At 43.1% G+C, this 20128-nt stretch overlaps 1 protein-coding gene across 2 annotated transcripts in view; it reads left to right on the top strand.

Annotated features, from left to right (window-relative positions):
• The first annotated feature begins 2333 nt into the window (after positions 1-2333).
• Positions 2334-20128, top strand: part of MAP2K6 (mitogen-activated protein kinase kinase 6) — a 117286-nt gene continuing 99491 nt past the window's right edge. For both annotated transcript variants that reach the window (XM_032870745.1, XM_032870744.1), the window contains exon 1: positions 2334-2641. In XM_032870745.1, the coding sequence (XP_032726636.1) occupies positions 2626-2641 (16 nt within the window). In that variant the 5' untranslated portion in view covers positions 2334-2625. The remainder of the gene's footprint in view (positions 2642-20128) is intronic.

Raw genomic sequence — 20128 nt, 5'->3', positions numbered from 1 at the left:
CAAAGAGAGGTTGAGTTCCTTGTGGAAATTCAAAAAACATTTTTCCCAGAAGGAAAAAATGATAAATTTTGCTCTTTTATCTTGTTAAGTAAGCTCCATGCCCAACGTCAGGCTTGAACTCACGACCCCAAGATCAAGAGTCGCAGGCTCTACCCACTGAGCCAGCCAGCTGCCCCAATTTTGTTATTTTTAAACACGCGGCTCAGCCAGTGTATGGGTCGAAGGTGTTTTGCATACATGTGGTGTGTGTGAGTGAATATGGGCATTGGCTGTGGAACATATCGTTTCTATGGGAATATGAATTACAGATGGATTTTCGGAACACGATCCGTTTGCCAGCGGTGAACTCTGCATGCCATGAAGAGAAACTACCAGCACAAATGACAGCAGCAACATGCACCAGACGGGCTGTGATTAAATTGGGGGCTTAAGTGAGTCTGTGTACAGTTCCAGGAGCTCCCCCAGGGCCTGGCACTTAGCACGTGCTCCATGAGTGTCTGCAGAGTTGAACGGGATGCATGGACGTGGATCTCCGCCCTCACATGCCTCTTGGTTAAATGAGACTTTGAAAAACAAAAATGCCAGTTCGAATACATGCCAAGACTGTGTGTGCCAGACGGAGAGGAAGAGACAGCAAGGATTTGCCTAGAAGGACACCAAAAGAAAGTGAGCTCTTAAGCCCCTGATTCTGTGGCTCCTGGGACTGAGTGAGTCCCCATGGTCTTAGAGACAGAAGTTAGTACGAACCCAAGGTGACCTTGATTATTTCTCAATAATGCCAGGACAGGAGATTAATTTAGGTAATTTAGGTAAATTGATGTTGGTTTCATCCCCTACTGTGTATTTGTTTTAAGAGCTGATTTACTGACTTCTAGCTTAAACGTGGTGGCCTGCTTCCTACATAACAAGGCCCTGGTTTCCTAGAATTCCAAACAAAACGGCCCTAGTGTTCATTAGCAGTCATTAAATCTGGCTGACCTCTTTCAAAGTGCCTCTTTTTATTTTACACCACTGATCAGAACTATCTCTAGACTCTCCCAGTTTCGACTCACCGCGATTGTAGAGGGCAAATCTACCTTCTTAAAACAATGCTTTGATTCAGTTACGCCCCTCAAAAGCCTTTCACCACCTCCCAAGTATCTGCAGAATAAAGTTCAAACTTCTAGTTGGCCTTTACCACCCAGTACAGTCCTCACCTGTAAATTCTGCCCACCCCCACTTTGGTGTACAAGGCAACATAGTATCCTTAGCGTCTCCTGAGTAGGCTTGTCCTCATTTCTTTACTGTGCTTGGTTCACACCTCGGCAGCCTGAAATCCTCCATTTCTCCCACTCTCCCTTGAAAGCACATTTCTGAGTCTGGTCTACTCAGTGAGGTCGAAGTCTGAGCTCACTGCAGCCCACGCCCCCTCACTCAGCTTCATTCCTTGCATGGAATTGTTCTGTGCTTCTCTGGTTTCCTTGTGAGGGGGGTGGCTCTGTCTACCATGTTGCTGCCTATCCCCTAGCCATAAGCAATGCATGACAAATGGATGACCCAAGACCCTAGAAAGGTGCCTGGCCCATCCCAGGAATTCAACAAATATTTTGCTGAATAAATTCAAGATCTCTGGTTTGGTTAATTTAAGATTACCACCTACTTTCTCCCTTAGACCAGGGGCTTTCCTCTCCCATCAGCTGAGAAAAAAAGCATCTAAACATTGTAACTTTGATAAAGTTAGCTTAAGACACATAAAAAGCAGAACTTCCTCTTTAACCCTTCAAGAAATGAGAACTAGCCCCCATCCCCCCAACCCCCTGTAATGAATTTCAGGTTCCTGGAAAATCACCCACCTGGATCATTTCTGCCTAAAAAACTTTGCCATCTTCTCTTCGGTTGCAAAGGTAATCTTACCTCTAGCCAGCCAAATCACCAACCAATTCTCCAAGCGAGAAAAATGTATTGTGTTGTTTTGTTTTTTAAAATGGAGGTGGGGGGGTGGGTAAAACGTCTCCACGCAGGGACAACAGGTGCTGCCCTGCAAACACGAAACAGCCAAGACGACCTTCTCAGCGAGCCAAATGCTTTTCAGCTAACCTAATGTTCTTCAACTGTTGCTTCAGGGGCTTTTCGGTAACAAAAAATGCTCCCTCGCCTTGGCCCTGCCGGTTTTTGGCCGCATCACTTACTACGGACTGCATGTCTGACTTGTTTATCTGGGCGCACCCAGTCATCTCGCTCAGCGACCCAAGCGACCACGTTTCCTTAAATCAGAGCCCCGTGGACTCTGCTCGGAACTACATTACCCAGCGGCCCCCGCGCCCTTCGCAGGAAGGACGTCTGCGCACTAAGATACTCAGTTCCAAGTTTGGAGCTTTTAGCTGCCAGCCCTGGCCCATCATGTAGCTGCAGCACAGCCTTCCCTAACGTTGCAACTGGGGGAAAAATCACTTTCCAGTCTGTTTTGCAAGGTGTGCATTTCCATCTTGATTCCCTGAAAGTCCATCTGCTGCATCGGTCAAGAGAAACTCCACTTGCATGAAGATTGCACGCCTGCAGCTTGCATCTTTGTTGCAAAACTAGCTACAGAAGAGAAGCAAGGCAAAGTCTTTTGTGCTCCCCTCCCCCATCAAAGGAAAGGGGAAAATGTCTCAGTCGAAAGGTAAGAGCCTATTTGCATTACTTGCAAAAATGCAAAGGGTTACGCATGCATTTATGAATGCATGGATGCAATTTTTGCCTGGCGATTGCATTTTTAAGTTTGAGGTTTTCCACAGCTCAGTTGCATTTCCTGTTTAGTATGTGTCTTTTTTTTTTTGCAGACACAGAGAGTTCCTGTAAGGCAGGGCTTGCAGTTCAGCTGTGCATTGACGTTATTTGCATTCTTCTGCTAGGATTACTGAGCTCTTTTTGCCTTTTGCACAGTCAGGAGAGATAGAGCAGGTTGGTAGCGTCTAAATGTGCAGTGCTTTATATAATTGTAAAATTCTTTAGTATGCACACACATTATAAGTAATTTTATGTGCAACAGGAATACAAACTTTTAAAAAGTCTGTAGGTGCCGGTGAAAGGTAAAAGTTGAGTTAAACTAGTCGTAAATTAATGTAATCTTATATTCCTTTGGGAATAAAGCGTTGCGGTCCCTGTTTTTAGCTGAATTTTCATTGATACCGCTTTGAACATTAAGCAACTTTTGATTTTTAAAGGAAGTAAAGGTGAAGTGTGAATAATAGCATATTACCAAAAAAGCAGACGAGAAGTCTTTCTCTTCTGAGATTTTGCACTGCACACCAATTGCTTATTGGCTCACAGTATTTAGAAGCAGCAGTGAGGACATAGATGTTTTATGTCTCCCTGTTTAGGAGATGCTTTGCATCTGGTGGGGCAAATATGGGGAGAAAAACTGTACTTTTAAGCATTACACCAACATGGGGGGGAATGCACCGTTTCGTTGAAAATCATAATGAAATCTTTTAAGTGTGTAATTATGTGTATTTGGACAACTATAAGAGGTCAGAAATTCAGGGTTGTTGTTTTTAATTTTTTTCTTTTTCCATTTTTTTTTTTTTTAACACAGTTGTATTTTGCAGGCTTAATGTGATACTGGGGAGGGGATTTAAAAAATTCCTGACATGGCACCAGAGAACTGAGGGGGTGCTGTCAGGTGCCTCTAGGACCCTAAGTCACTGCTCGTTTCAGAACAAATCCTTTGCTATAGAGAAAGCGTATGCCATATGAGAATGTGTGGAAGGAAGAGGTGAGTTAGGGATAGGTGAATAAGGCTACCAGGGACACTATGTGCATGGGTAAGACCCAGTGAAATTAAAGTGTCTCATAAGCTTTCTGCCTTTTTTTTTTTGGATTTTGTTGAATTCTACCTGATGGGAATCACACATCTCGACCAAGAAGGAAGTGATATATGTACTCAGGAGTTCAAAGTAGGACTGTGTTTTCCTTGACCATGAGGCAAGAATGGGAATTTGGAAAGCTCAGAGGGCTGAAGAACCTAGGAACAGGCATTATGAAGTACAGGTGTTCCTTAGTAGAGGGGAAACCTACGGTCTCCTAAGCAGAGACATAACAGCTTAGAATGGACATTCCAGGCTTTGAGGTATTAAAGAGCTGGCATTTAGTTACTTTGCATTTGGAATACGCTCATTTATTCAATTCAGTTTAATAGATGTATACATATGTATGTGTATGTCGTATTAGTGTATGTATGCATTATATATCGTGTGTGTATATATATTTTATATGTGTGTGTGTATATATATATATATATATATATATATATATATTGCATAAGATTAGGGGGCATACAAAATATTTAAAATGTACTTGTCTCCTTCAAGGAACTTACCATTTAGAAAGCATGTGTGCAAATTATTATGATACAAGATAATTGCATAGATAGTGAAAAGAAATGGCCCAGTTGGGACTTTAGAGATGGTAGTGATCTCTCTGGGAGATAAGAAGGTTTCATGAAGAAGATGGTATTATAATGATCTTATCTATGGACCTTAGGGTCTAAAGTAAATCAGGTTCCTTTTCTACTTTTTTTTTTTTTTTTTTTGGCTCACTCTGAAGGTAGCTCTGTCCCAATAGAGCTGAGTTGGGAAAGGAGAAGGCACTAGCATGGCACACCTCCATGAGGAGTGTGCCCATGATAGATCAGCTACTGGTGGTTCCTCCAATCAGTTCCTAGTTAGCCAAATGATTTTCTTAATTGAGTCCTCTTTGGAAGGTACATCTGGTGCCAGTGTTCCTGTCCAAAAGGAAAATTATCGATACAAAGAAGCAATGATCATTTCAGAAATGGCATGGGAGCCTTGGCTTGGATATTGAGTATGGAATTGGCCTAATTCGGCTACAGTAGTCTCAAGGGGCCAAGACATTTTTTGCAGTACCAAACTGCTTTGTAATACTACAACCAAATGGAATGGGAGTTAAAAGTGAAAGGTGGATACAACCTCATGGTATTGAAGAATTTACCCACGTGTTCAATCCAAAGGACCTTTACGAACTTTCTAGATCACTATAATTCGGTCTCACAGACCTCTAATTTAAGGCAGAGCAGAGGCAAAGGAATTACAGACTCCCTGGGAGCTGGAAGGACCGGGCTTCTTCTTTCCAGCCTTACCAACAGTGAGATTCCGAGAAAGAATTTCTTAAAAAGAAATTTTGTTTTCCACAGTTGTAACTTTAGGTGGTATGCTTTTCAGCTTGTTTATATTAGCTGTCTGGGGTTGAGCTGACATTTTTCAAATATTAAAGTGGTAGAATGCCTTTTGAGGAAATCTGAAATGTAAGTTAACAGGAAGGGCACCCAGAAAGTGCAGGAATTCCTGCACATTACAGGAAGACAAGCTACAGGAAAAATGTGTCATCTACATTACTCGGGAGAGAAAAACTATTGTTATTAGCCATGATGATTTGAGGGAGGAAGGGAGAGAGGGAGGTCCGGAGGTCCGGCATCTCCCTGTTCACCTGAAAATACAAAGTTTGACTCTGTAAGAAAGGCACTCTCTCTCCCTTCTCCCTCTTTTCACCTTTTAAAAATACTAGCTTCCCTTAGTTTAAGACAGTACTGGGTAAATCGTGTTGGAGGAAATGCACGGAAGGCATAATTCAAAAGCATGTAGGAGTGGGGCAGACACTCCTAGGGGCTCTTTTCTTCTGTAATTCATTCCACCCTGGGAAATGAAATGTGTAAATTTCTCATTCTGTATAAATTCCTTTGTTAGGTTGTACCAGACAGACTTGTCATGCTTAGCCTGTAATCTGAGCCAGGATGTTTTATAACCCCGTACATCTCAGGACACAAAATCAGAATAGGTACCTTGGGTTTCCCCGAGCTTGTTTTGTGTCAGTGTGGCATTCAGCACTTCACAACCCACTGAGTGTCAGCTGCGGGGGTTCTGAGGGGCTCTCGTGGTGGTCCATTTGATGCTGGAGTTACAAAGGGCTGAGATTTATCTCATTGGAACTACTTTCTAGTATTTTAAAATCTGAAAGATCTGTAAGGAATATTTTTAGAACCAAAGAAAAAAGTACACACATAGCACTTGTTCATTATAGAAACGTTTAAAAATAAAGGAAAGTAAGACTCACTAGTGACCACAGCATACATTTTGGCTTATATGCTTTTGGACTTTTTTTTTTTTTAATGGTCCCTATATATGTGTATGAATAAATGTAAAGTGTGTATAGACCTAATGCCTATTTAGTTACCTTTTGTTTCACTTATCAATATACCGTGAGATATTTCCAAGTGAATATATCTACATATGTGTGTGTGTGTATATATATATATATATATATATATTTTTTTTTTTTTTTTTGAGTGGAGGAGGGACAGAGGGAGAGAGAGAATCTGAAGCAGGTTCCATGCCCAGTATAGAGTTGAGGCAAGGCCTGATCTCATGACCCTGAGATCATGACCTGAGTGGAAACCAAGAGTCTGGTCCTTAATCACCTGAGCCACCCATGTGCCTCCCAAGTGAATGTATTTCTACATTCATAATATTCAGTTGTCTTTTGTTTACTTCAACAGAACCTTCATGTTTATTCACTTTCAATATTATGAAGTTACCATGAGGGTCAGCTCAGCTTGTATGTTATTCTGTAGACTGTGGCCTTAGACGAAATCCCAGGTTCTGGATATCAAATTCTTCCCCACTGTCCTTTTCTGTTCCACCTTTTAAAAATAGATTTCTTCTATTATAAAAATGATATACACTCATTGAAAACAAAATAAGCCAAAGAGAATTTCATAATAAGAAAACTAAAAATCACTCCAGCTCATACCATCCAGAGCTAATTACTGGTGACTTTTCGGTAAACATCTCCTTACATTTGTACGCACATACGTGACTGCATACATACACGTAAGTGCTATTTTGCACGCAATAGATGATACTTTGCAACTTGCTTTATACTCTGCCATGTGTCGTGGGATCTTTCCCTATTCACACACATTCACTTACCCCATTCTTTTAAACAGTTGCTTATTTTAATTTGTAAGGATGTAGCTGTTTAATTAATCTCCAGGTAGAGTTTCATATAGTTCTTTTTTTTTTTTTCCGCCTATAAGCAACATTGGAATGAATGCCATGAACATACATTTGTGCATTTGCCCAATTATGTCTTTAAAATGAATTCCTAGAAATGGAAGTGCTAGGTCAGAGGGCATGGACATATTGCCAAATTGCCCTCCAGAGACCTAACACGAATTCTTATTCCCATCAATGTCTGGGAGTGCTCATTCTCTGGTTTAAGCATCGCAGTAAATACCACCAAATAAATTGCTGTCCAGAAAGACTATGGCTACTTTCCTTCATCCTAGGTCTCGTAATTTGGAAAAAAAAAAAAAAAAATCTTTGCCAATTTGATTGAAGGTGTTAGTACTTACTGTCATTTGCATTTTTTAGTAAAAAAAAAGAAAGTTGAAATCCCCCCTTTTTTTGACATTTGTGTTTTATGTGTTTGAGTTTTTCTCATAAAATGTATCTTGAAGTTTTAATTTGGGGATCAAATTATTTCCAGAGTTAGGACAGAACATTCCAAAATTGCAAAGCTTAGATAATCACGGGTTGAGAGTTGGGTCCCATGTGTCTCAACTGTTTAGTTCCCCGGTGAGTTCTAATTTTAATTTTAACCCAAATGTCTTAAGTAAACCTAACATATTTCATAAATTCATTTTGTTATACTTTTATAGCTATCTAGATCCATATTAAAAATAAGAAAAAAAAAGGATTGATCTGATTAAAATTCTAGTATGGAAAAATGACTTACTTCTGGACAATTTCTGCATTTTCAGTTAATCTCTACAGGCAAAAGTAGCTTTTCTTTAGTTTCATAAATAATTCTTGCCTAGAACCTGGCTGTGTTCTATGCACTGTTGCAGAAAAGTCGCCTTTTTATTTTTAAGCCCCATGTGCAATCATGCGCATCATAAAAGTGGTTTAGTTTGTGAGATTTGTTAGAAAAACTAAGGCTGTGGTCAACTTTGATATCATCCCAAATTATATGACAATCACAAGGTCTTATCATAGCCTTCTTTAGTGAACTTGCTTATTTATGTATCCTGATATTCAGTGATAGAATTTAGAGCTAGGAAAGGAGTTTTGTAGTCTAATCAGCTCATTTTACAAATGAGTAAACTGAAGCTTTGCAGGAAAGTGATTTGCCTGTAGACAGCCGGAGGTGGAATTTAGTCCCCTGATTCTCTGTCCCAAAGTTCTTTTCACTAAACAACACGCAAAGATTAGCAGTCCACATCTATAAAGCATTTTTTTTTCTTCAGAATCTTTAGTATATTTCACACTTTTGTTTTGTTTTGTTTGCTTTTGTGGGGAGCGTGCTGGCAAAATGGGCTGACAGGCCAAACAGTAGGGTTTCTTTTCCTGTACCCAAGAAATGGCGATCCATGAATCATGGTGGTGGGGCTTCCTCCCAGTTCTCTGCCAGGGGATATTTTGCAAATATTCTCATTTTAATTCCCAGTGCTTACACTCTACAGCTGCAAGTTTTAACCACTGTAATTGTTATTTGCCTTTTATGGACGATCTCTGAAAGCCCCTGCTGGGTAGCTAACATCTCTTCTTGTAGATCTTTGTGTCTCTACCTCTTTTAGCATTGTGCTGATAAATAATAAGTACTCAATAAATGTCTGACGGAGTATTTTTAATCAGTGGGGGGGTCTCTATCACTTTCCTCCACATTTCATCAGAGGTTTGGGGTAATTAAATTATAAGGTAATTTTCTTCCTCTGTTGCCTTGTTTGCATTAATATGCCCATTAGATCTTGGCTTCATTATTTGGAAGTTGCAAGAATAGCATAAATGACAATTTAGATGGCTGAAGAAGTGTCATTTCTGCCACCAATGTCCTCTAGACAGATTTATAGGTGATCTGATCCTAGGCTGCTTCTTTTAAAAATATGCAGAACTGGGGCACCTGGGTGGCTCAGTGGGTTAAGCCTCTGCCTTCGGTTCAGGTCATGATCAGGGTCCTGGGATTGAGCCCCGCATCTGGCTCTCTGCTCAGTGGGAAGCCTGCTTTCCCCTCTCTCTCTCTGCTTGCCTCTCTGCCAGCTTGTGATCTCTGTCTGTCAAATTAAAAAAGAAAAAAATATACGCGGAACTAAGATGAGCTGTCTTCAGGATCCGATGAGATGGGACGGGAGTGAATGGCTCCCATCCTGTGCTGGTCTCAACAGCTCTTTGTAAGTTACCTCAGCACTTGAGCCTCTGAAGGGTTGTCAGGGATAACCTGAAAGTTTTCAACAGCTGCAGCTCAATGACAAAACAGGGAATTCTGCAAGGATAACCCCCACATGCAACAATTCCCCACTTCCTCCTAACCCACCCCTGATGTCCATGCTGCCCCCCTTCTGTCCTGGGATTGGTTTTTGCCCTGTCTCCTCATAGGGTCTTCCTTTCCTGAGCTGGTCCATACAGTTGCGTATGCAGCCCATAAAACCCCTTTCTGCACTGAAAGGATATTCAGGTTATAATCCAGTCACATGAAGTCTATCAAAGCATTGTAGTGGAGTCAAGTTCACTTGTGAGTTGAAGCATTAAATAGACCTTTGCTGGATAGCCCATTGTCTGCTTTATATTCGAGTCTCTTTATCCCTCCTTAAGTTAGATAGTTGGATTGGGATCAACCTTTTTTTTTTTTTAGTAGCTGTAGGTCTAGATGTGGATCTCAGCCCACACCCCAACACTCCGTGCTATCCTCATCCTCATCCTCATCTATTATGGGAATGACTTTTCACGTGTTATGCCTTTGAACTTCACATAAATCCTTTGGGGATAATTACCATTACTGTTAATTTACAAATGGGGAAACTGAGGCTCAAGTGAGTTAATGACGTGCCTGCGGCTGGATAACCAGTAAGCAGCAGAGGCAGGATGCAAAGACAAGCCTGTCTGACCACGGGGCCCATGCTCATTCTCAGGGAAGTTGGAAACTGTAGCTTCACCCATGTTTAAGGATAGCCCATGAGCTAAAAATAGGAAAAACAACCCCAGAGAGTAATATTTCGTGACACATGAAAATCATATAACATTCAAAGTCAGTGTCTACAAATAAAGTTTTATTAAGACACAACTGTGTATGTGCATTTATGTGTTGTCCCGGACTACTTTTACCCCCCGAGCAGTGGTAGAGTTGAATAGTAGTGATGGAGACATTATGCCCCACAGAGCCCAAAATAGTTACTGTTGGGCCTTTTTCAAAATACGTTTGCTGACCTTGCCCTTTATGACTTATTTCAATCAAGTAATGGAATCTTTTCATGATGGGGCCTCCATATTACATTCCTCTTTGGCTTTAATTGGAAGTTCTTAACCTGGGCAGCTACTCCACCAGCGACCTCTGAGGCCCAGCCCACAGGAAATGTCTGAGTGGTGCTTCTCCTGGTTATGGGATTTGTAGGCCATTGCTCATTTCCGCCGAACTCATTTACCGGTCTCCGGCAGCCCATCCTGGGGTCCTTTCCCCTCAGCTGCACTCTTCCTGTTTGCTTCAGATTTCTTTTCTTAATTGCCCCTCCCACTGAGAAGCTGTTCATTCGTTCTTCCCCTGCTCCCTTCCTTCTCCCCTTCCTGATCTCACATTTTGTTGAAAAACCGATAAAGTAAAAACAATTTCTCACTGCCATGGTTGCCTGGCTTTGTTGATTCTGATCATGAGCCAGCCTAGAAGGTCCATCGTTTCTTTTGTGTGGAGAGAAGATGGAAGCTTCCCTCTGGGTGTAGGATCTTACACATCTTACCCAGAGAGCTTTGCACTTATCATCGCCTGTGAAGTTAGAGCTGGTGTATCACATTGACTCTCCCACCCCTGGGTGGACACTTTTGTTTGGGGAATGAGTATCCTTTTGCTTACAGAGTCACTTAAACTGTGGGTATTATGTGTATGTAGGAAGGATGGTCCAGGGAGATGTTCTGCAAAGGAAGGGAGGGAAGAGGTAGGGATGGAAGCTAACGGGAGACAGAGTCGCCTCAGTAGTATGAGTCCAGATTCACTCACCATACCCAGAGTGAGGTAAGTTTAAGTCACATACAGGGGAGGGCTATAGTTCTTACTCTACTAGATGGTAGCAACGCTGCAGATCCTTTCTGTATTCAAGAAGCTGTGCTTAATCACCGATCTGAATTATCTCCTTGTCCCCTTACTAGTGTGTGGTGAGGTGATGCCCCATTTTGTATAGGAGCAAGCTGAGGCCAGAGAGGTCAAGGAACTTGCCTTTGATGGCACGGTTGACAGCACAACAGTGACTTTAATCAAGGTCTGCCTGACCCGAGAACCTGAGCTCCTGGCTACTCCACTTGAGTTAAGTTACCCCATAATACATTTATGAACCCATTACCCAGAAGACAGCATTGGTGGTAGAAAACATGAGTGGATTCTGTATGAATTTGCATACACCAGGGCTGGGTATGATAATTAGGAGGGGCTGTCCAGTGTCTTCCTATGTAAAGGTTCCTTTTGACGTGTTCCTTTAAGCCTCTGTTGATCATGGGATAGCAAGTCTGACTCATTCTGAGTGTTAAGGTTGAATTCCAAGTACAAAGTATCCATGGGTAGAAGGAAGCTGGTTACAACTGGTCTACTGATAGATACTGTCCAGACAGGAAGTTACTGTTAAACATCAGCAATGAATATTGATTCCATTAGCTGTCTTACAGGCTGTAATGGAGCAGCTCCAAACTTTAGGTGTTTCCCTGCACCTCTCAGTTAAACTTTTTTTAAACAGTAGTAAGAACATGACCAGAACAAGTTCATTTCCTTGAAATTGCGAGTGAGCCTACCTGTCCACTGCTTTCCTCTTGTACTAGATGGTGTGGAAGAAACTAGAATTCTCTCTTTTTGTGGTAGAGGAGGCAGCTGGGGGAGTGGGGAATTAACTCTCTCTCTTGACTTTTCTCTCCAGCCAAAGCAGGACAGTCACACCTATGTTTCAGTCATTTCCCAGGGATCCCATGCAGAGGCCATGGGGATAGATGGTCTGGATGTTGAGTGACAAGTTATTTATTCCCTTCCTCCATTCTCCCCGCTCCAGTTGGACACGGGAGGAATGGGTTAGAGATAAGGGTAAGGCTAGACTCTGAAGAACCAGCAGGAACAGAATGGTAAAGAGTATGGGAGTTCTTTTGGAGTGAAGGTACGGAAACAACCTCTCTGGTATTTGAAATCGTGATAACCGTATTCTCCCCGCTTTCTTGACTCCTTCATGTGCCCCAAACTCCGCTGCCATTTGAAAAACATAATCCCAGAGACTCTGAACATGCCTAAAGGGAGAGCTCGCGTAAGGGGTTTGTCCAGATTAGTTCAACCAGTCAAGTTGGGATAGATGGTTCCATTTAAGACATTGAGCTTGTGCAACTAGACAGAGGAGCACCGTGCCCTGGTCTCCTACTTACTTGCTATGAGGCTTGAAAAATCTTCTTACCCTCTAGCTTTGGTTTCTTTACCAGCTAAATGGAGAGACCAACACTCCTTCACAGGATTGTTATGAAAATTAGGGAAGTTTATCTACATCATGTGTTTTGGCCAGTGCTTGGAATCATTTCTTCAGCAAATATTTATTGGGCACGCTGCTGGGTTTGAGGCATTGTGCTGTGCCAGGCTCACTGTGAACATAAATTTGCTGCCTTCTTCCTTTCTGTCTAGCCCTAAGAAGCTCATTGCCTAGTAGGAGGTTAAGAAAAGCACAGAAGTGTGTAGACTGGAAGCTAGAATCCTAGATATTCCCAGAAGAGATACCGAGAGTCGGGAGGTCCAAGGGTTGAGAAGGGGCTCAGGGAAATTTTTACAGTGAGTGTGCAAGTATCAACATGAATTTCAGAGCTGATGAGGAAATTGTGCCCGGGATCCAAGGTCCGGATGGAGAAGGAATCTCACTTGACTTCAAGAATCCAGGGGCACCAAGAGATTGTTCATATAGGCACAACAGTTCCTTAGAAGAATAAAAAAGAGATATCCAAGCAAAATACCCGAAGCTTAAAAGACCTCGTTTGTATTTTCTAAGAATTTCCTTTTTCTTACCAAGCTATATACTATTGTTATTACTTATGATCACAATAAGTTAATAAATGGAATATATCCTCTCTCATACTTTTAGAGGTTTTTTTTTTTTCCTTGATTGTGGAAACTCCAGGAAATCCAGAGGTTAATAGTTAAACAAGTATATCATATCACCTGGGTTTATAGGCACACTGTAATTATATAAGCAAGCTGTTGGTTCAATGATCAACGTCTAGCTAAGTCAGGGAATATTTTCCAGAGCATGGCCACAGCTGCAATTTTCATTTTTTATAACCTGCCAACCTGCCTTTTCCATTTCTTAGGGCTTTTCCTTTTTCTAGAATCATCAAAAGTCAGTTAGAGAGGAAAACTGTTCAGTGCACTTCTGAATTTTACTTACCTTATGGGAGATGTTCCAGAATGTTCTTTGTTTTACCAAAGTTACTCTCTCTAGCAGGATATTGGGTACTGGCAAGAGAGTTCATAAATCTTGTGTGTGGGTATTTTCAATTTCAGAAAAATTCCATTTAAAAGATAAATACACGGAAACAATTGATAGGTTCAATTAACTTATCTTTCATTATCTTGGTTTAAAAAACACAGTGACCTATAGCTCTGAAGCTCCCAGTGTGTTCTTTCTCAGTGTGACCAGTACGTAGTCACCTGCTTTCTCCTCAGTGACTTCATTCAGCTCAGGGTCAGTAAAGTGGGGGAGGCGGGTGGGTGGACTCACCTGCCTTCAGAGTCAGGAAAGGGACAGGGCACTTTTTGCATCACCTTGCTGTGTGGTTAAGGAGCACGTAAGACCCAGCCAGGTAGACAGGACCTGCCAGCTATGTCATCTCTTGAATGGCTTGCCAAGTCGTCTTGCTTGGGACTTTCTTCCTGAATGAGCTTCCATTTTTATAGGTAAAGTAGAAAAAAAAATTACAGATTTAGTTCTGGAGTTGATTTAAGTGTGAGATTGAGGGACACCTGGGTAACTCAGTGGTTAAGCGGCTGCCTTCGGCTCAGGTCATGATCCCCGGGTCCTGGGATCCAGCTGGCAGTGAGCTCCTTGCTCAGCAAGGAACCTGCTTCTCCCTCTCCCTCTGCTTGTGGCTCTACTTGTGCTCTCTCTGTCAAAAAAAAAAAAAAAAAAAAAAAAGTGAGATTGAGAGATCCTGATACATTAGGGTTAAAATAACTTTTCCCATCCCCAATTTCAATCTTTTTTTTTTTTTTTTTTTTCCCCTGATGTGATCTGGCTAAGGACAAGAGAGTCAGTGTTGGCTGGGTAAGGGCGTGTGGGATGGTTGAGAAGGCTGGGGGTGCCGAGGACCATATATTTTTTTAGTTGAATTTAACAAACATTATCGAACCATTAAATTACCTGCCCCTTGCACTGTGCTATGTAAATACCCAGACAAATAGAATTCCATCACTACCCTTGAGAAGCTCTATAGTCTGGTGGGATGTAGTCTTTCTCTAGGGCTGCCAGAACAGATAACACAAATTGGGTGGCTCACATGATAGGAATTTATTGTCTCACAGCTCTGGAGGCCACGGGTCTGAGATCATGGTGGTGGCCAGGTTGTTCTTTCTGAGGGCTGGGAAGGAGAATCCATTTCAAGCTTTTCTTTTAGCTCCTGGTGGGTTGCTGACCATCTTTGACATTCCTTGGAGGCACGTAGATGCCTCGTCACCTGGCCTGTGCCTTCGTGTTCGTGTGGCGTTTTCTCTGTGTGGGCACCTGTGTCTAAGTATCTCCTTTTTATGATGACACTGGTCATATTGGATTAAGGCCCCCCTTAATCCCATGTAACCTTATCTTAAGTGATGATAAATGTAGTGACCCTATTTCCAAGTAAGGTATATTCGGAGGTACTGGGGTTTTAAGACTTGAACATAACAATTTTAGGGGGACACAGTTCAGCCCATAACATGGGAAGATAAACATGGCGGCACGCTCATGCTCTCCTTGTGATACGCCCATGAATTCTGTTACAAGCAGCAACCAGGACACCCAGGAAGGTAAATGGTCTCACTCGACCTGGGAAGGTGAAGAAAGCAGTCAGTAGGAGGAGAACCTTAAACTGGTAATAATGGAACTTGAAATATGGTTTTTCTCAGTAGAATAAGCGAGTACAACAAGAGGCTAGCCATCTGGTCCGTGAGCAGACTACCTGCTATTCCTTCTGATTTTCTATTGTTAATGACAGACTGGATGCTTCTAAATTGGGGGGTGTTAGCTTGGAAAACACACAACACACACACAGACACACACACACACACACACACACACACACGCTGTTGCTGTATTGCTTCCCCACACTGAACTCCCGTTTGGGGGTAATGAGATCTACTGAACACTTGCAGTGGCTGTCACAGGCAGCTTTCTTGGACAGACACAGAGGTAGTGCACTGAGAAGTGGGGGAAGAGGGCATCCTTTCCTTGTAACACATGGTCCTAGTCCTAACGAAACAAAGCTGAAGAGGGAATGGGAATGAGTAAGAACCAAGGCTCTGTAGCTAGGCAAAGCTTATTTTTAGAAAAGGCCTGTAAGCCTTCAAACAAACAAACAAAAAATTCTACTTGAGTGTTACCAAGCTCTTAAATATTGATTTTTTTCTTTTTTAAGAGCAAGAGCGACCATGAGAACAGGGGAGAGGGAGGGGGAGAGGGAGAGAGAGAATCTTAAGCAGGCTCCACACCCAGCGCAGAGCCTAACTCAGGACTTGATCTCAGGACCCTGAGCTCATGACCCAAGCTGAAATCAAGAGTTGGAAGCTTACCCCACTGGGCCACCCAGACGCCCCTCTTGAGTATTGATTATTAACAAAAGGTCTTTTCAAGTCTGTGTATATTTATTAGGGTTAATAGTCATCTTTATTTTCTTAATGTGGTCAGAGTAGGTTTGGCATCAAATTATGTATGAATGTACTAGGATCCAGCTTGGGTGAGAGGGCCCAGTATGGGATGAAATTGTCAGGGCATGTTGTGGTGGGAGGGCAGGTGGCTGGGGGTAAGGTCGGTGGGAAGGAACTTTTCCAGTTTAGGACAGACATCCATGTCCTGTTGCCCTGTTAGGGTGTTGATGGAGGTATCCTTTAATTATGGGTGGGGGGGGCCGATGGGCACCCCAGAAAAAAGCTAGAGGAGGATAAAGCATCCCTCAGAGCTCAGTGGGTGGTCGTGGGACAGGTAGTCCAAACAGCAAAAGGACAGGTGGGCAGCAGAAGTGAGGCAGAAAGTCAAGTATTTGATGAGTCAATGTGAAAAGGGAAGAAAGGAATAATAAACAGGGAGATCGGTTGGAACACAGGGACCAGCAGCTCCAAGGGTCCAAGCAAGCAGGGTGCAGAATTCAGGCAGGAGCGGCCGTCGCTTCCCTCCCACGTTAGCCCTGGGCGTAAGGAATGACTATGCACCTCACCTGTTTCTCGAAGCCTCGGAAGGAGTCTTGGTTCACCTGGCTATTGTGTGATGCACTCACTGGGAGCCGGTGCAGGTAGGGTGTAGAGGGACTTGGAGAAAAAGAGCAGCAGCAACTAGTTGGAGGCTTGTTTGAAACGAGCCCAGACTGATCTCCATGTTGAGTACCTGTGGTGCAGCTCGCAGTGGGACCAATGGAGTCAGAGGAAAACAGGAAATAGTGAATCAGCTGCATCGTCAGGCTCCTTGGTTTATAGACTGAAGCCAGCTACTGGTTTTCTGTCTGAGGTTAAGAGGCGAGCACGGTCTTAATGTGAGACCGCAGCCCCAGGTCCAGGGCGTTCCCATTCTAAGGCAAAGCTGGGAAGCAGAGATGTTAGGGGTGGGCTGGGTGGGTGGAGAGGGAAAGCTTCTGTGATCTTCTGTCCTAAAAACATCTCAGGGGGATGGAGAGACTCAGTCTTCGCTGAAGCCATTGGGCAGTGTCCAGAAACTGCTATGATTTTTTGTTCCCTTTGATTCAGCATTTCCGTTTTGAGAACCTACCCTGTAATAACTAGTGATTTTGGAGGCCCTACTATGTGCTTTGTGATAAACACTCTACTTCTTAGCTCTAGTTTTCATAAAGACCCGAGAGCGAAGTCAAAGTATCCCCAATTTACAAAGGAGGGAATTGGACCGCAGAATTAATAACCTGCCTAAGATCAGAGAGTTTGGGCTTTTAGAGCTGGGATTTGAATCTAGTTCATTTAAATTCCAAAGTTCATGTTTTTCACTATGTAACTGCCATGGCAGAAGAGTGAAAAATAGGAACATGCTCCTATGTAATAATAAAGGGATAGCTTCAGTTGCAGATACCTACCTGATACGTAGTAGGTTATGGAGACAGCAATAATGTGAATGGGAAGACGGTTATGACCCAGGAAGAATGGATATAGATATGTGGAGTGATTACACGGATATGAAAGTGTTTGTGTCTTTGAATTTTATTTTATCTCATGTCAAAGTGTTTTTATTAGGGAGAGTTTCACTGAGTCTAATTGTAGGAGGTATCATTGAGCCTGGGAAGAACTAAGAAAGCATTTTCTGACTCTCTCTCTGCTTGCTCTCCCTTTGAAGGGGTGCTCATTCTGTTTTTCTTGGGAGGGTCTTTTCTGTTTTGCCCCGCAGACTCATCAATAGGCCCGTGGTTTATTACTTTTTTTTTTTTAAGATTTTATTTATTTATTTGACAGAGAGAGAGAGAGAGATCACAAGCAGGCAGAGAGGCAGGCAGCGGGGGTGGGGTGGGGAACCAGGCTCCCCAATGAGCAGAGAGCCCGATTCGGGTCTCGATCCCAGGACCCTGAGATCGTGACCTGAGCCGAAGGCAGAGGCTCAACCCACTGAGCCACCCAGGTGCCCCTGGTTTATTACTTTTTAATTTAATTTTTTTTTAAGTAGGCTCCATACCTGGCATGGAACCCAATGTGGGGCTTGAACTCATGGCCTTTGAGATCAAGACCTGAGATGAGATTAAGACTGAGCCACCCAGGTGCCCCTCTGCACGTAGTTAAAAAGTGCTACTAGCCCTGTATCTATATGACTTTGTGGTTTCAGTACCCATTGTTTGGCTGGTTACAATCTCGGGTCTGAGATCAAATTCTCTATCTTGCAAAGGAAAAATCATCACTGTGATAAAGGATAGCTGTGGATTGGCTGGCCCTGAGTCAGGCATCCATCCCTGGGGCCTGAGGGCGAAGCATGGGGCCGCTGCTACTTAGAGGTGCTGCAAGCCTGGGTCATCTGAGTAGGGGGCCTAAGTGAGACAGAAAAATGGGTTGACTTAGTAACTAGCACACGGGAAGGAAATACAGGAGGAAATGAAAACAAGGAATATGGCCACTGGGGCTTTAATGGGAGTGAGGTTCTGACCGTATGGTGACCTGTGGTGTTTCAATCATTCTTCTTAAAACAAGTCATTATAAATTTGCCTACCATTAAAATAAGGAACTTAGTTAACAAGGAAGGAGAGGCGTCTGCTCAGAGCCTCTAGTAGTCTGTGAGTGGAAGAGACTCAGACCCTCTATGTGGCCCATCATCTGTTCGGTTGCAAAGGTCGGTTGCCTTTACAAGGAGCAGAAACACCGTCTGTTGAACCAACTGAGTCTGGGCTCTTGGACAGAAAAAACAGCACAGAAACGGTATGTGGGTGCTCTCCCTGTTGGCGAAGTGATAAATACAGGATTTGTTTTCTGATAATGTGCCAGTTGCCCAGGTTCGTGGGACAGAGTTTGGGCAATACATACCTGGCAAGATGGAAGCGGTTTCCAATCATGGAAGGTTGCATCTAGCAAGGATCCCAGAAATTATCCAGGTTGAACACCTCATTTCATAGATGGAGAGAGTATGGCCAAGCGAGCGTGAGTAACTGAAAAGGTCAAGGTGAAGGCAAACTAGATCTGGAAGACAGATCTCTGACTCCCACACCTGGACTGCTTTTAGCATGCCAGGTGCATCCTGATGCGGAGCCAACCTTTGACTCTCTGGGGAGCCCTTCTACTCTTCCTATGAAGACAGAAACTAGACCCCGAGGCTTAAAGATAAAACACAAACAAGAGTGCCAGGCACAGTGGAAATCAGGACTTCTGTTTATCCAGTGGGGCATCCGATGATTGAGTGGGTCTTGTTCAATCATGCATGCGGCCGTTCATCCATTAATTCATTCTCTGAACATTTATTAGATGCTTCTCTGTGTGGTTCACGGCGAGGCACTGGGAATTGTCCAGAGACATGATTCCTACTTGCAAGAAGCTCAGTTTCTAATGGGGAGCAGATGTGTGGACCCGCATTTGTGATGTCCTGATAGCTCAAAGGAAAGGTGATTATCTGCTGAGATCTAGCAAAGGGAATGGGAGAGTCGGGTGTTGGGGTGGAAGCTGAAGCGGACTCAGCTCTGGTCTGTCGGGCAGTTTGAGGTGGTAGGAGTGTCGTGGAAGTCCAGAAGGTCTGTGTGGTTGGAAGGTAGGGGTCATCTCACAGAGTAAGGAGACATGATGTTGGAGAAATAGGCAGGGGCCGAGGTACAGAAGGCCTTGCAAATCAGAAGGTGTTCGTTGTTCATTGCTTGACTCTGATACTGGGTACCAGGTGCTACTGAGAAAGGGTTTCTTCCAGCAGCTAGATTCATATAATTTTTGTATTTTAGACTCAACTATGCATCTATGTCCCTTAGCAACAGGTTTTGTTAGTATTCTGAGCTCAGTATGAAATGGAGAGCCAAATTAGCATTGAAGAGCTTTCCTTTGGCACATCTACGACAAACTTGCTTTATTGGTTAGAAAAAGAAAAGACATTAGCCTTTATAGGGAAGAGAGTTTGCCCGGGTTGATTAATATTAGTGGTTTTCTTTACCATTGGATGACTCAACTCATCATGACATTTTGTTGGCATTTTGTCAACCTGCACTTGGCTTTGTTCTATGGGGCATGCCTTGAGGTCTGATGATGGAGGTTTTATTCATTTGGGCATGTCTCCCATCCTGCTGTTTTGTTTTTTAGCTAACTAACTTGACTTTCCTGCCTGCCAAGACCCCGGGAGCTTGCTTCTCCTGGCTCCATTGCTTCCTCCAAGAGGTCAGTGCGTGCCGCTCACATAGGAGGCCCTGCCATTCTGGAGGTTTTCTGGAGCAGAAAACCCAGCCTGCATAATCTAGAG

This window comes from Lontra canadensis, unplaced genomic scaffold, assembly GCF_010015895.1.
Source record: "Lontra canadensis isolate GAN:19392208 unplaced genomic scaffold, GSC_riverotter_1.0 scaffold41, whole genome shotgun sequence".
Lineage (NCBI taxonomy): Eukaryota > Metazoa > Chordata > Mammalia > Carnivora > Mustelidae > Lontra > Lontra canadensis.
The sequence above is the reverse complement of the archived record's forward strand: the minus strand, read 5'-3'. Positions and strand labels throughout refer to the sequence as shown.